Source organism: Clarias gariepinus, chromosome 17 (genome assembly GCF_024256425.1).
Source record: "Clarias gariepinus isolate MV-2021 ecotype Netherlands chromosome 17, CGAR_prim_01v2, whole genome shotgun sequence".
Taxonomy (NCBI): Eukaryota; Metazoa; Chordata; class Actinopteri; order Siluriformes; family Clariidae; genus Clarias; species Clarias gariepinus.
Genome location: NC_071116.1, coordinates 14,096,916 through 14,120,506, shown reverse-complemented (window position 1 = coordinate 14,120,506; position 23,591 = coordinate 14,096,916). Strand labels below are relative to the sequence as shown.

At 35.3% G+C, this 23,591-nt stretch overlaps 1 protein-coding gene across 1 annotated transcript; it reads left to right on the top strand.

Moving 5' to 3' along the window:
- Nucleotides 1-950: 950 nt before the first annotated feature.
- LOC128545627 (myelin protein zero-like protein 1) lies at nucleotides 951-22,137 on the top strand. Its single transcript, XM_053516099.1, has 6 exons — nucleotides 951-1,136; nucleotides 4,796-4,968; nucleotides 9,251-9,461; nucleotides 9,872-10,001; nucleotides 14,337-14,442; nucleotides 16,106-22,137. The coding sequence occupies exons 1-6, from the start codon at nucleotides 1,061-1,063 to the stop codon at nucleotides 16,199-16,201; spliced, it is 792 nt and encodes a 263-aa protein (XP_053372074.1). The 5' UTR covers nucleotides 951-1,060; the 3' UTR covers nucleotides 16,202-22,137.
- Nucleotides 22,138-23,591: the final 1,454 nt, after the last annotated feature.

Sequence of the window (23,591 nt, the reverse complement as noted above, 5' to 3'; positions counted from 1 at the left end):
ATTAATAAGTAACACTGTATCTACTCCATAAATACAGGTATTATTAATAAATAAATGTAAACTGTAAAATGTAATAACTGTAAATATATTGATAAATGATCACAAAGAAATATTGTGTCCAAAGTACCAATATTAATACTTTATCAGTATGTAGTAATAGTTTATGTACTTTACAAATATATATTAGTAATACCCAATGTACAAATATTTATAATCTATCATCATTAACAATTAGTCCTGTATCAATTGTACAAATATTTACTATATTTTAAATAGTAATACTACTGTAAAAATGCTAATCATATACTAAATAATAATTTAATCAATTGAGAATGGACAGTCATGTAGTAAATAACATAATGCTAGAAAATTAGGTCTCATTGCTCATGTGACCATTTTCAGTTCCTTTTTATATACACTGAATCGTTTAAACCATGTGCACAACACCAGGATATTATGTCAGGTATATAACCCCATGTGGAATTAGGGAAAACATTCAGTTCACATTGGAGATATCTACAATTGGGTTAGATGAGATAAAAAAAAATATATATATTTTTTTTAAGTCGCTCTGGGTAAGAGCGTCTGCCAAATGCCTAAATGTAAATGAGAAACTCCATATAAATAAACAGAGGAAAATGACATCTTTCGTCCTAGGAGGAATAACATAGTGGAAATCTAAAGTCACAGTTGTGAATAGGAGGACTGTCATTGTGGATGTCTGTATCTATGTTTTTATGTTGACTGGTAAGGACTGATTTGCGGATATCTGTGATATATATCCAGACTAGCCATTAAATGTTAAAATGGCTTGGAATAGCACTGTGCGCTGGTTGATCACGTCATTAATGATGCGACTGGTTACGTCACACTAAAGGGAGCGACACTTTGGAACCGCCCATTCTGCTCGACATAAGCTTCGAAGCTTCGGACTATTACTAACGAAACAATACCAGAGGGCGGATGGAGTTGTGGAAAGTACTTCCGGTATACTGGATGGTGTAAACACGGGGAACAGGAACGTTAGCTGTGGAGCTCTGCGGATTCGGTGCTCTAAAGGATGGAGCTAAGGCTCTCAAGTAGTTATTGTAGTTGTGTCTTGTGGCTTTGTAGCTTTGCGTTATGCGCCATCATAGGTGAGTAAAACATGATATCAATAGAAAATCCTATGGAGCTTAATTCGCTTAAAGCGAATGTAGTTCAGTGCTAGTCAGTGAAAATGCTAAGTTAAGCTAACTAGCGCCTTTTCATTGGATTTCATCGTTTTCTAGTTAGCTGGTTTATAATTTCATTAGAGTAATGTTTGTATGGTTAAGTCACTGTTTTCTTAAGTTATATTAAAATACATATACATTATCGTTGGCCAGATATATTTATTAAGAGAGAAAACCTAAATCACTGCATCGAAAGTAACACGTAACGTTACACACCTATACACACAGCGAGTGTGTGAGGGAATGGCCGCGTCCTCTTTTCACATTCTATATTTCGTTTAATAACCGTCGGTGGTATTAATTTACACGAAGGAAAATTTCGATATCCACCCAAATATTTAGTCTCTGCGAGTATCATTAGCAAGCTAGCTTATCTTATCTATCTTATCAATCCGGGCGACAGTTAGCACAGCTGGCTAAACATTACGCTGGATTTTTCCCTCCCACAGACAGACTCCCTACTGTAACTCAGGAACACACCTTATTATTGCAGTACAGACACGAGTAGACTGGTTTACTTCAGCTTACCTGCATGTGTGGGCTTCCGTGTCTCAAAGTGTCTCAAAACCGACGGCTAAAATACGGTCTTAATATTTTGCCAGTGTTTCATACTTCAACTAAAATGTTAGGTTACATTTATTTATTCTCAGTGTTTTACATCCTGTTAAGCTATCAAATTGCTTTTTTTTTCCTTTCTTTTTTTTTTAAATCTGTCTGGGAATATTTAAATGTTATTAAACTGTCCACCACCTCCCTACAGCTTTACACAGCTCACACACTAGACTTGATTATTTAATTAGTCACAGAAATTTTTAGCTGTCTTTTGGATCAGTGGAGCTATTGTATTCTTGAACTTATCACCAACACACCATGTTAGAACCAGTTTATAAACCTACATGGCTTCGAGTTATTGAGTTCTGCGCGGAAGCTTTTCATCACTTTAACAAAACAGAAGAATAAATAAAGCACTGATTGTCTGGCTATCAGGGATGAGAATCAGTTTTGTTAAAATTTTAACACACAACCCCTAAATAACCACAAGGTATCAAGTTTTGTATCTTTGCTTTATTCACCAGCTTCAAACTGAATTGTACATGAGTAATTAAATGTAGCCTATAACTTTTCTCACTTAAAAGACAAGCACTGCATTTAAACAATAAAAAACAACTTCAAATACAGGAATTTACCAGTTAATTTAAAATTAAACAAAACATTAAGCTACATTTTTACTGAGCAGCACATATGTCACCCACCATAATCATTATTTCTAAACAAACATGGCAAATAATTCACTCCTGCTACACAGGATGTCAGGAAAAGTTTAGAGTTCACCAACTGTAGTATTATAGAAAAACGGCAACATTTTAGCTGATCAGTTGCAAGCACACAGATAAGATGAGTAATCACTCGTGGTGTTTTGAGTCAGGTATAAACATGTGTAATGAGTGGGTTTGAGACTAATTTGCTTGCTGAGTTTCAGTTCAATAATGTAACGCCCTAAAAATGCGATTCTGTTTCTCCATTAGGAAGCTCGTGCACTGTGCATATATTCTGTTATATCCAAGGCTGATCGGTCATGAATGTCAAGTTGATTTTTAGCAAATTCTGGTCACTAGCTGATCGATGCATCTCTTTTATAGGAAGTAAAAACTAAAAAACATTTTGGGTGACATGTAAATCGTCAAACAAAATAACCGTAATTCAAAACCCAATCCATTTTTTCTTCTTCAAAAATGGATTCTTCTCACTTTGAGATTTATGGACCTCTAATTGTGCTTAGTTTAAAGTTAGCTGTGTATATAATGAGTAATCACACCTGCCTGCTACATGTTGTGTATTAAGTCTAAAGTCAAGTCTAGAGTCAAACTGAATCCAGTGTCGTGAGCCGTCAGGACACTGACTCAGTGGGTATTGACACAACCATGTTAATATTTAATAATAAATATAATTGGCAGCTTAATTATTGTATAATCTCTGCTTGCTATAAACATGGTTTTGTTTAATCTGAACTGTAAATTGAAGTTTAAGTATACTCTCAGATCTGTTTATGAAGTTCAGTGTACATTCATGGGCATGGGTTTTGCCTTGCGTCAAAAGATCTGGTCAAGTATTCTGTCCTTTGTGCTTTTTTCAGCCGCAGATGAGTCATACTGTGTAAAGCATTGCCGGTGCAGAAGTGCAAAGGTTTCTCACTATAGAAAAGTGTGATGGCATATGTGCTCTATATATATTTTAGACCCAGTAAATTATTTTATCAATTTACATTAAACTTAACCAGTTTCAACAAGCTAAATTAAATTGCCTGTGTAATGAGTCAAGACACTGCCTACATCAGCTGTGTTGTCTCATTCAAAACCTTTCTTGGTGAGTCTTTAGATGTGGTCTGCTGTTCACTTACATTTGTTTAACACGCAGCCATTCCCTTTTGTCTTTTATTTCGATTCCTTTTGTTTCATAAGGATGGTCACACCAGTTTCATTTTTCTTTGGATAAAAAACATTTTCAGTTTAGAATGGACTGTTCAGTGTCATCTGATATGGGTTTCAGCAGTTTTTTTGTTCTCCATTCAAGGAAGTCTGATTCTAATATTGATAATCTAGAGTAGACTGAACTTAGACATGTAATTATTTTCCTGTATGCAATCACTTTTAAAGCTACAGGATTTTTTTGTTTTATTATTATTATTATTTTTTAAACCAGCGACGTATGAGTCAGGTAGTAGAAATACCTGACTTATACATAGTTTATTGAAATACTCAGTACAATGTTGATCCTGAGCTGTTATAAGTTGCCCTGACAGTTCTGCAAAAACAGTTGGCAATAGTCAGGGCCCTTGGGATGACATGTACATACATGTCTTATACATAGAGAAATGTCCTCATGCCCTAACATTAGGCACAAAGGCAGTCAGACTGCTCAATGTAATGTAAATGAGAGAGGGTTTGTCTAGGCAAGGAAGCAGATTCTCTGAGTGAAGAAGTCTGTTATACTAAAAGTGTGAAAATTAACAACTAACAATGTACAAATCATACAAATGATATTTGTATACATTGAATACTCTAGTAAAGTGTTAATAAATTTAGCTTTTCTTTGTTGTCCACCCAGTATTACTTTTTGTGTACTTTAACAGCATTTAGTTACATTTTGACTCCAAAGTTTAACATTGAGATCTGATTTATGTTCATTCCATCATTCCTTTTTGTTGCTATTGTTTTCTATAGTTTAGATATCTACACCAATACATGAGTTTTGTTGCTTTTACTTTATTAAACATGGCATACTACAATTAATGAATTTAACAACAAATTTTTATCTTACTTTGTAATTTGTTTGTAACCTATAACTTTGCTTAGGAGATAAAATACAATTAAAAAGAGGATAAACATAATTAGAAAAAAAGAACACCAAAGACTAAGATTTTTGATACACTATTTACAATAATGCAGTCAGGTGGGAATCTAGGACCTGTGCATTAAGGTCCATTAATGAGGAAATATGTTAAATAAGAAGTATTTCATTAATTTTACTTTTTTATTTATTTGCGCTCAAAAAAATAATGAAAACACTTTTTTTTGTCACAGGTACGCATCCAGTTGCTTCTATAGAAGTGTACACACAAGGGGAGATGTTTGTAGAAAATGGAACTACTGGAGTACTTGAGTGTAATTTCAAATCAAATCAAGTGATCAGTAGTCAAGCATCAGTCTCCTGGTCTTTCGTCCCAGAGGGCTCTTCAGAGTCTACTGGTGAAACTGTAAGCATCCCCCTCCTCCCCAAGTGTATGTGTAATGCTATGTTTAGAATTGAAAACAGGAAGAACTTGAAAAGAATTGTAGTTTTAGACCATGTGAACATAGGCTTATAACTGATTTAGTCGTTTGTGTACAGCAGTTTTGTAAATACCATACCAGTCCAGTTTGGACAGACCATGTTATTCAGTCTTATTCTTTCCATTATTGGATTCCATTGTATTGTTTTCAACAATTTTATATTAATCCCGAAGACATTGTAATTATGGCAAAATAAATATGGAATTATGTAATCAACAAAACTTGTTTTCCACCAATCATAAAGGAGTTCCCAGAGGTGTTGAGTACTTGTTCACTGTTTTCTTCTGTCCAGTCCACCTTATCCCCATCTATCTCAATTGGATTTGGATCAAGTGGTTGTGTATTGTGTGATGTTGCTGCAAAATGCTGTGGAGGCTAACTGTAGCTACTTTGGACAATTTCAAATAATAAACTAATTCTGGGTTGTTTATCACTTTTTCTTTTGCTTGCTACATAATTCCATACATATATTTTTATAATACTGGATGTCTTTAGTATTAATGTATTGACTCCAATGTTTAACATTAAGATAAAGAAGATCCACTATAGGAGAAGGTCTGTCCAAACTTTTGACTGGTAGTGTATAACTTTTATGCCACCAAAGCAATTTGTTGGTTTATGGTGTACGATTAGTGCTGCACAATTAACATCACAATCGCAATATGGACCCGTGCAGTTATTTAATTGCAAAAGGCTGCAGTTTATTGCAGGTAATATATACAGCACTGTGCAAAAGTTTTAGGTAGATGTGGAAAAATGCTGTGAAGTTAGACCGCTTTGAAAAGTGTTCATAGTTTATTTTTTATTCATTAACCAAATGAAAAAGTAAATAAACAGAAGAAAAATCTAATCAGTATTTAGTTTGACCACAATTTGCCTGCAGAACTGTGGCACATTTGCACACAGTTTTTTGAAGAAACAGGAAGGTTGTTCCAAACATAGATCTTTCGTGGATGTAGGCTGTCTCACATCCTTGTGTCTCTCCTTGCAATCCCAGAAAGGCTTGATGATCTACTGTGGTGTACAAACCAATAATGTGCCTGCAGAGACACATTATTGTACCACTCTCCAGCCCTTCAACACATGTGGTTAGAAAGTTATAGTAAACAGGACATGCGGGCTTACGAGTGACGCACCTGCACTGAGACTGAGCATGAATTTTATTTTAAAAATTTTCCTCATCTTGCCATGCGCTCCCAGACCAAATTACTCACAATTCAAGGTTCCGCTGTGTGTATTTTGTCTGTAGTTGAGTCACTTGGCTTTGCTTTCATGTCAAAGGTGTGGCTTTTGGTCCGCAGTTCTTTCATGAAGACCACTTCGGACACTGGTTTAGTAATGCATGACATGCCTTCTGTTTGCTGCATTAGGGTTCTTGGCGTACCACTGCGTCTACAACGTTTCCTGTTTCTTTGTGCTTCAAAATAGCTTGAATAACAATTCTTGAAGCCCCAGTTTGCTTTGAAATTATTGTCTGCGAGAGACATTGCTGATGCAGTATAACTCCCTCATATCTTGCTATGCTCATGTATGACCTGTGACGTTTTTTACAGCCTCATCTTAGTAGCAGAGTTTGGCTGTTCGTCATGCAGTTTTAAATCTTTTTCTCTTTTGGTTATGACTGGTTTCAACCTACAGTGCATATGAAATTGATCATCATTATCACCTGCTTGGTCTAATTGGTTAATCATACACCAAACTGCAAAATCCCTCACTTTTTGCCAGTGTGCAAGTATAAGAATTAATGCTGGTATGAAGCTAAAGGGTATCCACAACCAATATTGGTTGAGATTCAGATTTTTCTCCTGTTTGCATTTCATAAGTTGAAAGATTTAAAGAATTAAAATATATATTTTAAAAAGTATTCATACTTTACAGCATTTCTTCACAACTATCTAAAACTTTTGTACAGTGCTGTACAAAGTTGGGAATTTATGTAGAATTGGTTAATGGTATTTTGAGATTTTTAAAAATAATTTTGTGTTGATAAATGAATATTGCCAGACAACCTGACTTTACCATGTTTCGCAAACATATGTTAGGCATTTGATGTGGTATGCTTTGGAGCATGAGTCCTTCCTTTCCTTCTCCATATTTTTACCTTTTATCCATTTTGGTACGAGTTATATGTATACATATTTATTTTATCAGAATTGCACAGTTTTTCAGTCTAAGAAATAAGTCTAGTCTGACTTTTTTGATATTGACTGTTACCAGTGGTTTGCAACTTGAGGTAAATCCTCTATATTTACATTTCTTTCATGATTGTTAACTTTAACAATGATAAGCATACCTTCTAGAGAGTGTTCTTAGCTAGATGATGTGAGGGCTTTTATCATCTACTTAAGAAATCTTCTGTGGACTTATAGGCTTTTTTTTTGTTTCTCAGCTCACAAGTAATTTTTCTTTCATTGTGCCTACTTGTTAATTCGTAAAGTCTCTGCTTTCCTTGATAGGTTTATTATTTTTTTTAACTTAATGAACACATCCTTTACTTGCCTCATCACCCATTGGACTGAATATTGAGAGTTTGGATTCAAAACTTGCTATCATTGCCTGACCCCATTACTTTGTCATAAACTAACTAAGAAACAGCAACAACGTTCCATCAAACTGCTTATCAGTTTTTAATCATTTTTTAATCATTTTTGAAATTGAAGGCATTTGTTAAAAAAAAAAAAAATAGTGATTTTCTAAATTTACTTTGAATTGTGTTTCATTGCAGACAATATGAACACAATTTTTATTTTCATTTACAAAATTTCATGTTTTGTCTGGTCAAGTTTATTTAATTTGTAAATATACATCCTATTCTGTCATTCAGACCTGCAACACATTCCAAAAAAGGTTGGGACAGGAGCAATTAAGGGCTAGTATTCAGGTAAATTGGTTAAATAATAATGTCATTTCAAACAGATGAACAAGTAATTATGATTTGGTACAAAAGCAGCATCCAAGAAAGGTCTAGTCCTTTAGGAGCAAAGATGGGCCATGGATTGCCAGTTTGCTGACAAATATGTGACAAAATTATTAAAATGTAAAAAAAACAAAACAATGTTTTTTAAAAAAAGATAGGAAGACATTTGGATATTTCACCTTCAACTGTGCATAACAAAATTAAAAGATTCAACGAATCTGGAGGAATTTCAGTGCATAAAGGACCAGGGTGCCCAAGCTAAACAAGAAGTCATCTCCGATCTCTCAGACGACACTGCATGAAGAATTGTCATTTATTAATAAGTGATGTCACGACATGGGCTCAAGAATACTTTGGCAAACCTTTGTCAAGGACCACAATATGTAGTTACATCCAATAAAGCTGTACTAGCAAAGGAAGCCCTATGTTAACAGTGTCCAGAAGCGCCGTCGACTTCTCTGGGCTCGGAGGTATCTGGGATGGACCATCACACAGTGGAAAGGTGTTCTGTGGTCAGATGAATCAGTATTTCAGGTGTTTTTTGGGAGAAATAGACGCCATGTGCTCCGGACCAAAGAAGAAAAGCATCATTCAGACTGTTACCAGCAATAAGTGCAAAAGCCAGGGTCTGTCATTGTATGGGTTTGTGTCAGTGCCCTTGGTAAAGGTAACTTGCACTTCTGTGATGGCACTATTAATGCTAAAAAGTACATAGAAATTTTGGAGCACAATATGCTGCCTTTAAGAAGACATATTTTCCAGGGACACCAATGCATATTTCAACAAGACAATGCAAAACCACATTCTGCACACGTTACAGAGTCCTGGCTGCGGAGGAAGAGGGTACAGGTACTTGACTGGCCTTGTTTACAGGAAGAATAGGACAAAATTACACCTGAGGTACTTAATCACTTGGTGGCTTCAGTCCCTAAACGGCTTTTAAGTATTGTGAAAAGGAATGGCAACATTGCAAAGTGGTAAATGCTTTACTGTTCCACCTTTTTTTTTTTTTTTTTTTTTTTTAAATGTTACAAGAACCAAAATTGGAATATGTGTTTATTTTGGGGGGAAAAAATTAATGGGGAACACATTAAATATTGTGCTGTTGTATTGCCTGCAATGAAATAAAAGTCAAAGTAAATTTAGAAATCACTACTTTCTTTGTTTTTATTTGCATTTTCCATGCTGTCCAAACTTTTTCTGATTTGGGGTTGTAATTATACTGGACCTGACCATGTTTGTATCTGACCATGTTTGTATCTGACCATGTTTCCTTTTTTTTTTTTTAGGTCTTCTATTATGCTGGTGGTAAGGGATTTCCTGGCACCAACCAGTTTAAGGACCGAGTTGAGTGGGCAGGGGACCTGAACAAAAAAGATGGCTCAATTCGCATCAGTAATATGCAGTTTGCTGACAATGGCACCTACGTCTGTGATGTGAAGAACCCTCCTGATGTTGCAGGCAAAGCTTCAGTGACCAAACTCAGAGCTGTGATGAAAGGTAAACAGCGATGCAGTGATTTATCCTCATATCCATAAATCCAGATTTTAGATTGTATTGTGCTTGTACCATAAAAGTATGTGGACACCTCATCCTGATCATTACACTGTTATGACACATTTGTAAGGACACAGATGTCTAGAATGTATTTGTATTCTGTAGCATTACAATTTCTCTTCACTGGAACTAAAAGGGCCCAAACAAGATCCAGCATGACAATGCCCCTAAGGCCCATAAGGATATGTGTTGGAGTGGAAGAACTTAAGGAGCTTGCACAGTGCCCGAACTTTAACTACATTAAACATTTTTGTGGTAAACTGGAGCACTAGGCATCACTTCTGTGATTTCATTTATTAGGGTCTTTTTTCCCCCTTCATCAGTTTAAAAGACTTGTCTAATGCTGTCCACAGAGTCTCTCCCAAAGACGAGCCCAGCAGTGATTGTGGGTGCTGTCATCGGTGCGATCATTGGTGTTATCATCATTGCTGTAGTCGCATATCTGTTAATAAGAGTAATGCGGTCTACACGTGACTACGAAGGGTAAGCTACCTACTTAATTTATTAAGGTACATTTTAATTAGGCTTTATATTCTAATGGATGTTTGATATGTTGTGGTGAAATAACGGGTCTTCGTTTTTACATTGTGTGTTAGACATGTACACTCACCTAAAGGATTATTAGGAACACCATACTAATAAGGTGTTTGACCCCCTTTTGCCTTCAGAGCTGCTTTAATTCTACGTGGCATTGATTTATCAAGGTGCTGAAAGCATTCTTTAGCTTATTGATAGGATAGTATCTTGCAGTTGATGATTTGTGGGATGCACATCCAGGGCACAAAGCTCTCATTCCACCACATCCCAAAGATGCTCTATTGGCCTTAAGATCTGGTGACTGTGGAGGTCATTTTAGTACAGTGAACTCACTGTCATGTTCAAGAAATGATTCGAGCTTTGTGACATGTGGCATTATCCTGCTGAAAGTAGCCATCAGAGGATGGGTACATGGTGGTCATAAAGGGATGGACATGTAGCCTCTTTTTCCTATTTGTAGTGGAGATGAGTGGTACCCGGTGGGGTCTTCTGCTGTTGTAGCCCATCCGCATCAAGGTTGTGCGTGTTGTGGCTTCACAAAGCTTTGCTGCATACCTCGGTTGTATCGAGTGGCTATTTCAGTCAAAGTTGCTTTTCTATCAGCTTGAATCAGTCAGCCCATTCTCCTGTGACCTCTAGCATCAACAAGGCATTTTCGCCCACAGGACTGCCCCATACTGGATGTTTTTCCCTTTTCACACCATTCTTTGTAAACCCTAGAAATGGTTGTGCGTAAAAATCCCAGTAACTGAGCAGATTGTGAAATATTCCGACCGGCTCGTTTGGCACCAACAACCATGCCATGCTCAAAATTGCTTAAATCACCTTTCTTTCCCATTCTGACATTCAGTTTGGAGTTCTGGAGATTGTCTTGACCAAGTCCACACCCTTAAATGCATTGAAGCAACTGTCATGTGATTGGTTGATTTAGATAATTGCATTAATAAGAAATTGAACAGATGTTCCTAATAATCCTTTACGTGAGTGTATGTGTACAATTACAGATTATAGATATTGTACAGATGATGAATTAATTACATTTGCAACAGGCTGTGTTTCATAACAGCTCGTGTATTATTTTTAGTAAATGAGCTCTTTGTGTCCCTCTTACATGACTAACAAGTGTGCACTTTGTGCCACAGTGCAAAGGGATATCAGTTAGACTAATGTCTGTTGAACCCAGTAACTTAATCTAACCCACTATAAAATTATGTCGCCTTAATTAACCAGAGGATAACTAACCATCTTTCCATGATTGTTGGGCAGATTAACTGTTTACTTTTTTAATAAACCGGTTTTGCTAATTGGACCTGTTTTACTTCAGGCTCACTATACACCGATCAGTAGGGATGGGAAAATGTATAGAAATTCATTACATCATGATGTACAGTTTGGTTTAATTATACAGTATGTATTGTGATCTTATTACGTCATGTTGAGTTTGTGCTTCGAGTGTTCAGCTCACTGGGCTTGCGAACCATTCACTGGAGCAGTTTACACATTCGTAATTGGCAAATGCGTCTTAAGGTTGCATTAAGACAATTTAAGGTTTCTCTTTTATATAAAGATGCAGATTTATTTAAAATGTAATTTAAGAAATTTAATTAGCTTTACCCCATATCATTTATATATATAGTAGAAACAGTCATGGTTTTAAAGAAAAGTTTTAAAGATGGTTTTCTGTTTACATAATCAAACCAACACAAGAAACAGGGAAAAGGAATAAAGTGCGATTTTTCTACAGTGGTACGTTGTTGTCTTTGAACTTTATATATGAACAATCATATTGTGAGCACTTTAAGATGTATTGAGACAAAAGCATATTGTCCCATCCCTATCGATCAGCCATGACATCATGACCACTGAGATGTGAAATGAGTAACATGGATTTATTAGGATATAGGGACATATTAGGCAGCAGGTGCGCATTTTGTTCCTTTCTCATGTTGGAAGCCGAAAAGGGCAAGGGACCTTTTCAAGAGTCAAAGTGTGACGTCTAGACTCCTAGTCAAAACAATTCCAAAACTGCAGATCTTGTGGGATTCCTAGTTTGAAGTTGTTGGGTCTTACTAAAAGTTGTGCAGTGAAGGATAACCAATGAACTGGAAATGTCATGGGCAGCCGAGGCTTACTGATTCTCTTGGAGAGCGAATGCTGGCCCATATAGTCCAATCCAATATAAGAGCTACTGTAGCTTACATTAGTAAAGTTAATGCTGGTAAGAAGGCACCAAGGTGCTCTATGACAAGAAGGCAAGCCAGTGGAAATGGTGTGATGCTTGATGTTTAGGAGCTGCCATTCATATGTGGATGTTATTTTGGCATCAGCTACATGAACGTTGTTGCTGACCCCTTCATGGAAACGGCATTGCCACTCGTGCCAGTGGCCTCTTTCAGCAGGGCAATGCACCCTGTCACACTGCAAAAAAAATGGTTTGAGGAATACAACTTTGAGGCATAACTTGTATCAAGGGAGAATCTGATAATTGCAATTCATACATATTTCCTCATATTTTTATACTTATTTCCAGAATTTTTTTATTCTGTTAGGCTGTTGTGCAAAGATGACTATTGTTAACAGCACTGTACAGTAAAACCATGGATTGCGAGGACTTGATCTGCGAGTGTTTTGTAAAATTAACTTGATAATCAAGCGAGGTCGACAAATACGAGTGGGACGCATGACTTGGTAATCAAGCGAGTTTTGCCTGCTATGCGTCACATGATCACAACTGAGCCAATGGTTCTTGTCTCTCTCATGCTGTGGGAAATATTCTTTCATGCTCAGTCTTCGTGCGCATGCGTCACTCGTATAGTCAACATTCGCACTCGCGTGTGTACTGTTTACTATAACATTGCGACCACGTGTGTGCGCACACACGTAAAGCGGTTTTTTATTTTGTGTCCAAGTTTAGTGACTATTTTTCAGTAACTGTACTGCAATAATGGCCCCAGTGAAGGGGAAAAAAAGGTTATAAAGGCTGTAGGAGTTTATGAGATGAATCTGTTTAACGACAACGCAACTTGACATTTCTGCCTAATCCTCAAAAGGAGACAAAAGCAACTGTCATTAGAAAGGTTTGTCATTAAACATTCCAGTTTTTTGACAGAGACTCTGTCAGAGAGCAATGATTTTGTGTGTGTGTGTGAAAGTCATCTTTCGTCTTACTACAAAGTAGCCCCCTCCTTCTCATCTCTTCTCTCGTTTTATTCGCACCAGCTACAATTCTTTTAAAAGAGGTAAAGGTAAAGAGAAGGACGATTTTTGTTTCATTGTAAATTTATATTTTGTATTAATGATTTTTATATGAATATGTTTGTCTTGTGAAACGAACCATCTTAGTTTCCATTATTTCTTATAAGGAAATTTGATATATGAGTGCTTTGGATTACAAGCAAGCTTCTGTAACGAATTATGCTAGCAATCCAAGGGTTAACTGTATAAACTAAACTGACTTCAGTTGAATGTGCTGGAAATTTTTTTTGATCTATAGAGGCCCCACCTCTCAGTTTACAGGACTTAAAGGATCTGCTACTGATGGCTTGGTGTCAGATACCACAGCACACCTTCAGAGGTCAAGTGGAGTCCCTGCCTCAATGGGTCAGAGCTGTTTTGGTGACAAATCTGTGACCTACCAATATTAGCTGGTGTGGTCATGATGTTATGGCTGGTCGGTGTATGCAAGATGTCACTTTTTATAGCCTGAACGCTTAAAGTTTGTAATTTAACCTCCTCGGGGTCAACATGGGCTCTTTGTGTGTTCATGCGTGTCATGCCTCTGTCATTTCGCACTTCTCAAACTTTGTTTTCCATTAACACATCTTCTCATTGTTTAACAAGCCTCTTTTCTGTTATTTTTTTTACCACAGCGTGTGTACTAACCCTTATGTAAGCAAGCATAACATTTAACAAGAGAGCGTTTTGGGAAAAAGTAATGTACCAATCAGGATCTGCTGCAGCACTAGTGGCAACAGCACTATAGGTTGCACACGAGACATTTTCTTTGATGTTCTTTTTGGGACATCACTGTTTCATCAATTCCTTATTAAAAAAAATTCAAAATACTACAGGACAGAGTAGAAATGCCGCTGCATTTTGCACTTTGCTCCTTTATACCCTTTGCCAGTATCTCCATGTTGCTTTACATCATTTTATTTCATCACATTGGTGTCTTTGTTTATCTTTGTCTCTCCTTTGCGTGTGTGTACGCCTTCACCATTCACCATTGTCTGTGCATCGTCACAACCCGATTCTCACCCACACCCACTCTGGCTGCCGCAGCTGCACCTCCACAGAGAGTGTGAGCATCCAGGCGGCTCGGCCGGGGAAGAAATCTGAGTCCAGCACAGAGGGCTCACGCTGTAGCAGCCCCTCTGCTCCTGTTCAGGTATGAGTGAAAAAAAGAAAGAAAAAAAAAAAACCCACAAACTTCTTTAAGTTGGAATGTTGGATTTTTTTTCTACAAATGGCCAAAATCCAGGTTTAAATAATTATAATTAAATATTATATGCATATACAGTGTCTGCTGCCACAACATGCACCCTTCTATTCTTTTGTTGTTGCCATTTACATCATTCTCATGTAATATCATTTACTGTCCATGATTTGTGTCCCTGCAGAGGCATGTTAAAGCCATATAGTTTCCAGAAATACACCCGTTTCTATTACAAGATCTATTCAGTATAAAGTAAAGCATTATTTTATTCCTGAGCACCAGTGTGTTTGAAGGTCTCTTTTAAATTTAGACCTTCTTTTGCACAAGTTAGGGGAGTGCACAGTATTTTAGATGACCTTAACTGTTTAAGGTACTTTCTTTAAAAAAAAAAAAAAAAAAGAAAAGGGTTTCCATGTAGAGGCCAGCACTATGGGGATGTTGGATACACAGTAGAAATATCATGTTTAAAAAATTATGTCCATTTTGCTCACAGGATTGCTGCAAACACATGCACACATTTATATTTTGTCACAGTTGACAAATTTCGTAATGTGCAAATGTGCCATATTTAATATGTAATAAGCATCGTAATGGGTATTGCGATTGTTTGTAAGAAAACAGATTAAAATGTTAAGTCCTGTATCGTGGTGTGAAGATGTTACTGTGTTTCAGAAGGGTCAAGTTATTAACCTGCATCAAGCGAAGAACGCGACTGAGGATATTGCTTTTGTTATTGGAATTGTGTTAAGAATCAAGAAGTTAATAAAACCTGGAAGGATAATGCTGAACAGTCTCTTTCGTCAGGGAAAAAAAAAAAATCATAGTTGACCATAATATCTTGAAGATCTTTTAAATTCTTGATGAACTTGAACACGTGACAATGACAAATTTTAATTGGAAAGAAAATGATTCCTTTATAGTAAATTATTGTTCACTGCATGTGTACAATATTTCCTTTTACATATTAACAGTAAACCTTATAAAAAAATTATTTACTCAAGTATTAAAAGTAGGCAACTGGCAGAGTGCAATTTTTTTTTACAATAACATCCCACAGTGTTAATAGATGGGAGACAAACCAGAACCCAAGTATTGAGTTATGTATTTGCTCGCATGTGCGTGTCATGCCCTAGAATAGTATGATCAAAGGTGTATTCCCACCTCATACCCAGCGTTCCTGAGAAAGTCTTTTTAAAATGAATAAATAGTCAGTATTAAGTCTTCTTCAAAATAATTGCCAAATGTGTGATAATTTTAAAGTTCTGTATGTAAATGTAAGTCATTAGTGAAACAGTATAACATGCAATTGGTCGTTATTTGTCTTGCATTGTCTCACTTTGATGTTTCAAAAGCATTCAGTGTCACATTGGCCAATAAAGCTGCTTGGCTCAATATACGATTCACAGATCACACTGATGACTTCAGAAGATTCCTGGAGGAATGAATTGGCATTCATAGATATCTTTTTATATTTTAATGACTGCAGTGTGTGCTTTTCTTTCTTCTTATACACTTAACCAATATAGCTTATGGTGATTGGTTCCCCTTCCCTTCTCTCTCTCTCTCTCTCTCTCTCTCTCTCTCTCTCTCTCTCTCTCTCTCTCCATCTTATCAGGGCCCGGTGATATACGCTCAGCTTGATCACTCTGGCAGTAAGAACTCCTTCCACAAGATGGAGCCTGTGGTCTACGCTGACATTCGTAAGAACTAGACAATGAGCAAGAGAACAGGGAGTAGTACTCACTCTTCCAGCAACACTTCTCTCTTCTAATTTTTTTTCCTTAAATAAACAAATGACACCATGACATGTTAATCATGTTCCTTATACTGGGAGGCTTCAAGGCAACATAACATAGTGTTCTTGTGTTCATAATTATTACCACTTTAAATGCAGATTAATGATAATGTTCCCCCCTATTGAATTTGTGCATGTTGCTTACTCTGATGCGTCCCCCTGAGCTCAGATCTCTCATAAGTGAGATGTGGAAAATTTGGAAAGATACTTGTTTTACTGTCATTGTGATTTTTCACCAACTGAAGAACTGCCACCTAGAGTCATTGTGTTATTATATATGTTGTGAGGTTCTGACGATTAGGTTAACAAAACACTTCTTTGTCTTAATGATTTGCAAAGGCAGCAACTGTTCCCACAGGAGAGTGTCATGACCAAATGAGTTCATGATTTTGCAGACCAAATAACCACTATTTGTACAGCTATATGTGCCCAGTGTTTTTTTTTGTTTTTGTTTGTTTGTTTGTTTGTTTTTAAACATTTTTCATTGATTTTAAGTAATGCTAACTGCAAACATTCAAAGACACAGTTTAAGCTCATTCCTAACCTTTAAATGGAGTTCGGTAAAATAATTATTTTTTATCATTGTTCTTCGATTTGATATAAGAACAAGTCTTAAACAGAAATGGCCATGGTAAAGTGTTATTTTTTAAAAATCATCTTTATATACAAAAAGATTCAAATTCTGTTTTTTATTTATGATTCTGACAAATTCAGGTTGCAAATCATCATTGCCATCCCTTTTTTTTTTTTTTTTTTTTTTAAGGGAAGTTTTTCTAATAGCTAAACCGTAGTTACAGCTGTGTAGCAGTAGTGCAGTTGGTTATGGTAGTTAAGTCTGCTTAGCTGTAACCTTTTTCTGTAAATAATTATCTCTGGTACATTAGTGGTTACAGATAGTGTCATGTCATTACGTTCCATTAGATATATTCCATTATTCCATGTTGATCCACTCATTTTGCTACGTTGCTGCCTCTGTTTTTTTTTTGACATGCCAAAACCGTATTTTTTGGAGTAATTTTTTGGAACATTCCTCTGTTTTGTTTTAGTTTTTTGTTTTTTTGGTTGTTTTTTGTTTTTCTTTTTTTAAGTCTTAATTGTTTTTCTTTTTGCACATTATGGTGTGACATTGTACGTTTTTTTGTTTGTTTTGTTTTTGTGGTTTGTTTAAGAAGAAAATACAAATGCTACAGAATGTTTCAAAAGTCTCCATACGAAATCAACACTATTTAGTAAAATTAACTTTAATCACAAAACATTCCTACTAATAAAGAAACTCATATTAACACAACTGGTGTTGTGCATATAGTGTAACGCTTCCTAGTACATCATGGTCTTCACATAAGCATGAAATATTTTCAAACATTTTTGCTCTAAAGTGTTAATTCCCCCAATGTATGGAGACCTTGTGAAGACCCTGTATTTTTAAGAACACTAAAGTTGTCATAACCAAAATCATGACATTCCTGACGTTAATATGATGCTGGAGTCTTGTATTTTAAAGCAGCATGTTGTAGATTATTGTTTTTATTTGAGGAAAAAAGGTCATTTGTTGCCTAGTAAAACTTAGACAGTTATAAGAATCAATTAGAAATATGCTCTCGGGTGTAGTTTACATAAACATTGTGCCGTTAATGTGACTGAATTCCGAGGCATTCTGTGTTGTGTTGGAAGGTATGCATTGTGCTCTGCAGCATGTTTTGACTTATAGCACTATTGTCCTTAAGTTTTCTGTTAAGAAAAGTGTGTCAATGCAGATTAGCGATGTTAATGATGTGTTAATAATGTGACCATTCATTGAGAACTGGAAAGTTGTGATTTTATAGTGCCTTTTACACATTTCATGTACTAACTCCGTCCCATTCTGCGTGTCCTGTCCATTCTTGTTTTGTATATGAAACCCACACTATCTGATTTCTTTTTATACATATAAAATATATATGAAAAGTCAGATCAACCTGATTTGGTATTCTGCATTTTTACTGCTATGTGAATGAGCTTTTATGCCTAATTTTTACATAAAGTTGGTGTTTTATTATGTACATCACTAATCATTCAGAGCCGATATGAAAGTTAGATGCTCTTTAAAAATAACTGAAAAGAACATTTTCAAATGTTTTTTCTGACATTAACTGGTAGGCTTTCAGTGGCATAAAATGTATTTAAAATTGCATAGTTTAAAAAAGGGGAAATGTAATTTCCTTTAAAACCCTCCTCATAATAAATGACGTACTGTGGATTTATTTTAGGGATTGTGAAGATTAACACGAGAAATGCAATTTCATTAGATAAGGCCATGTTTTTGTGTGTGTGTGTTTTCTTTCCTGATTGTTAATTTGCAGACCATATCGGGAAGTTTATCTAAACTGGGATCCAGATTTGTGCCTGCAACTATATAATTAGCAGAAAGGAAATAATGGCAAAGGGGCAGATTTTCCAACTTTACCAGAAACGTTACTAGTATGTTTGGTTCTCATAGCCCTGTTATTAATATTATACAGGTATGATGGCATATTCATAATACCAGGTAAAGTGAGTACCAAGAAAGCCTTCATTTATACAACAAAAAAAAAAAAAAAACGCTTTCCATTAATACAGATTTAATGAATTTAGTTATTTGGTTGAATTTAGGGGTTCAAAATAATAATTATTTAATATTGGATTGTTGGTAGATTTTGTTTCATAACAGTACACAGGAGAGTATATGGTAACAAAAAGAAAAAAAAAGTTATTTAATTTTTTAATTAAAACAAAGATGATGCCTAATGATGAAACTGAACAGACACCCAAAGTTTTATGATTAAAATGTGTGCACCAAATTTGTAACATTTTTAATCGGGTGTGATTTAGCTATCGATACATTTATTAATCTTTTGTGTTGATGATTTAGCGGCTTTAAGAGTAACAATTTGTTTATAAGCATATGAGTGTGGTGTTCTCGACAGATCTTTGAACAGCATTCCATCCTCGGACTGATCAACAATCTGGACTTTTGAAAATCAGATTTTTTTTTTTTAGAAAGATTTTCCCTTCTAACCTTGAGTGCAGATGGGTGTATTCCAATCTAAAAAATATGGGAACAAATGGTAGTTTTCATAATGGGCACAAATGTTGGTGCATACATTTTATCACAAATCTATGGGTGTCAGTTTACTTCTTGCATGTTTACAGTATGTACACAGGATTGCCTTTCCACTGAAAAATCCAGAAAGACTGGACGAGCTAGTCCTTGTTCCTTCTGTGGAACTGGAAGAATAAAAAACATTATCCAATGGTAAATAGCCTGTATCAGGCTGCACACTTCAAAGCCTCTGTAGATAAGGATAGATGATGTTGAAGGGAAATTCTTTGGAACATGGATCCTTTTTTTTTTCTAGGTTTTTACAAGGAATTAAATTGCTTTAAAAGTTTAATATTTATTGCTTTAAATAAAAATAAAAAACACAAATCTGTACTGCACAAGCATCACATAGCATATCATAAACTCTAAAAAGAATGAAGACATTAAGATGCTACTAAATGCAGTATTAACATTTTAAAGACTTAGACGATTGTTTGTATAAACAGGATATCAGATGTATTTCTATTTGAAAAGAACCTTACTGATCAAAAGACATTCTCAGATACAGGTTATGTTTTTTTAATTCATATTTTTCACATTACATCAATACTGAAGACATCACTGGAGCGTTATAATGATGTAATTCTTTAAGCCATTCATTTTTCAGTGACCAATATGTGCTAAGCCAACCCCAAATAATCTTGTATACCCGATACCTTAATTAGACGTCATGTTTTTTTTGTTTTTTTTGCAGAAGGCATCAATAGGCAGGTTTGAAATATGGACTATATATTGGGCAGGGTAAAAATATGGACTGTAAAAACTAATGATTTGTAAATTTATGCATCTCGCTAGACATGGGTACAGTTTTTTTCCCTATCAAAATTTAGACTGTAACTCAAAGGTGCAGGAAAAGACTTTTAGGAATTTTTTAATTGCAGCTGCCAAAAAAAAATAAAACAAATAAATAGTTATACATTTTATTTGAGAAATAGTAATATGGATAAAACATTGAAACTGAGTCTTTTAAATACATTTTAATGTATGTATGCCAGCAGCAATGTAAGCCTTAAATGTCTTTTTTTTTTTTTTTTTGGCCATACAATTTTTTTAACTATGATCAGCCATAACATTACAACTCAAAATATTGTGCCCAGAAGCGAATAGGTTCCGCTTGTGCCACCAGGGTGTTTCTGGTCCCTCAGGGTATGACTCGACATGACATCTGGGAGAGCAGTGTGGTGTCTGGTACAGGACATTAGCAGGAGAGCCTTTGAGTGCTCTCAGTTGCAGGGTAGGTCCATGGCTTGGACTTGTATGACTTGCATGTCCCATGGGTGCTCGATCAAATTGGGATCTAGGGAATTTGGAGGCTGGGACTGTGATCTTGGGCTCTTTGTCTGCCCCCATGCGTGGCAGGTATTGATGCACTCACGGTTTTAATGCTTTTTAATCATGGCCAGCAATGACTGTTTTCATGGTTGTGCTGCATTGGCTTTTCTGTGCGATTGGACCAGACTGGCTAGCATTTGTTGCCCACAGGCATAGATGAGCCTTGGGAGCCCATGATCTTGTCACCAGTTTACTGGTATATAAATGATCATCAGTGTAAATGACATTGGATGATATGACTGCATATTCATTCCACTTCAATAGATGATTGTAATAGATCATTGTAGCCAACAGTGTTAAAAGAAAACTGATTCAGCTATTTGGACATGACATCATCTCATGCTGAAAAAATTCCTGCAATGAAAAATGCCTTCCTGCATCTCTGCTGTAACATTTGTTTGCAGTATTGACATATTTTAACAGAACTAGATAATATCAGTATATTCTCATAAAACATAGCTACAATGGCTGAGTTATAACTTTTTTTTGACAAATCATTTTCGTTAAAAGTAAAAAAAATAAATAAATAAATAATAATAATAATAATGAATGGATTTATTAAAACTATAATTTTCTAACCTTTCCAAGTGTCTGAATGTTCATGTTTTCCTGTTTAATGTTTTGAGGCTAGCTATTATAGTAAATAAGTGTTCTGTATACTACATCAGATTTTTTGCCTTTTACGGGGCATCTCTTTGTGTAACTGAGAAGGTGATTAGTAAATGTTATTACTATTTTTTTTTTAATATATAATCTAATGTTAGAATTCAATGGAGTGTTCTCAATGTTTTGTCACATTAGAAGGCATAGAAAAAAGTGAAAATCAGACAAGGCACAAGATTTCATGATGCTTATGCTTACCAACTCATTGTTATTTTATGTAGGCATTCTGTGAATATTTACTGGGATTTTAGCATAAACATAGCATTTTGGTCTCATAAATGACTGAGAATACACAAGTAACACCAGTTTTTATTTAATATACATATGACTGACAGACGTAATTATTTAATTGTTTTATTAAAAGCCAGCGCATAGTAATACTGCTCTGCTCTGTTGTTATACATGTTAACTTAAACTTGCATGTTTAAGATGTATTTGGCTTATAAACTTTTTGACCTTTTGATTCTTTTTTTTTTTTGGCGGGCATACATAAAAAAATACACAAAATAATGTTTGTGACTAAATCTACAAAGTTAATAAAAAAGAAATATAAATGGAATAATTTTTTTAAAAACTACATGAAAAGACATTGTTTTAAAATTTGCATGACCTGCCAGATTTGCATGAAACCTGAAGCATTGCAAAAGATTAATTTATGCAAAATATGTAAAAATCATGTGATTTTTCAAAGTGCTCTTCTGTTTAACTCTTCTTTGATTAAAAGGTGGTTGGAACATCACTTCATGACTCTTCTTTGCAGAAAAGGTTTTTTTTTTTTTTTGCATGAATATTATAGTGATTCCTAGTCATGTGACTAAGTAGGCCATTTGGAAATTGGAAAATTTTCAAATTTTTGTAAACAATTTGTATATAACATACATTAATCTGCCATAACATTAACATTGATTATCAATTATATGCCAGTAAACTGATGATGGATAATGGACACACACGGCTCATTTATGCCAGTGGAGAACATAGGCCGGGCCAGTTCAGTCTAAACTCTGAGAAACAGTAATATTGCTGAAAAAAAAATATTGGACCGGAACACCCAGTACACCACAGCCTGTCCATATGGGGGTTAGCAGGCAAAGAGTCCAAGTGTGTGATGTTCTGGACAAACATGTCTAATACATGGAGGCCTCTCCCCACAAACAACAGCACCCAAACATCCTGGTGACCGACAGAGATCTTGTGGAGTCCATGTTTCGAGGGGTCAGAGCTATTATGGTGGCACAAGGGGAACCTACACAATTTGGAGCTTAAGGTTTTAAATGTTATGGCTGATTGGTGTAACTTCCAAAGTTGTTTTTTTTAATAAGGGCATTTCTTTTGGGAGGATTTGTCATGTTATATAATTTTCTAACAAAATAAATATCTGAATCATTGTTCAAAGCATTCAGCTATTACAATGATTCTACATTTATTATAAGTTTTTAAGAACAAAAAAAAATATGAGATAAGCGAATACATCCTTAACTGTTTTAGGACATAATGAGAGTCGGACTAATTCCATCAGAACACGGACCCTAATTATAATTTAAAAATTGGATGTGAGGTTTAATTACAGATGGGTGAAGAATTGTACATTTAGCCTTATTTAGTGATATGACTGAAAATTCATAATTTTTTTTTTGAGAAATAAAAGAAAAATAAATGACCGGAAAAAAACAGCCAGTGCAGGTCGAGGCACAGTTTTTTTTGCTGCTCCTGTACTTTCAGCACTGAGTTTTACAGTAAAGTTAATGATGTTGCATGTCTATACCTTTTACTGTTTTTATAGTCACAGCTATAATTTGGCAATACTGTAAATATTATACTACATGTTCAAAATACTAAATGCCCTGTTTTATTAAAATATTTAAAGTGCACTAATTTTAACTCATTCTTTTATTGTAATTATGTAGACAGTACAAAACTTGCTTATACTCTGCCTACCCACATGTTTTCAACCTAAAACCATTTGTTTGTCCTGATGGAACAGCTTCCAATGAAGAAGGCTATTTTATTACGGAAGCGTGGTAAGTTGACTGTATCAGATTTCCTGTTGTACTTGGCATTTGCACTTTTCAGATAAGGTTTGCTTACAGTATAAGCCCATTTCTTCAGAACAAAAGTTGGTTTTTAGTTTCTTATGTATTTAGTTTAGTCTTAGGTGTACATTTAAATATTATAAACGAAACTTTCTTGCAA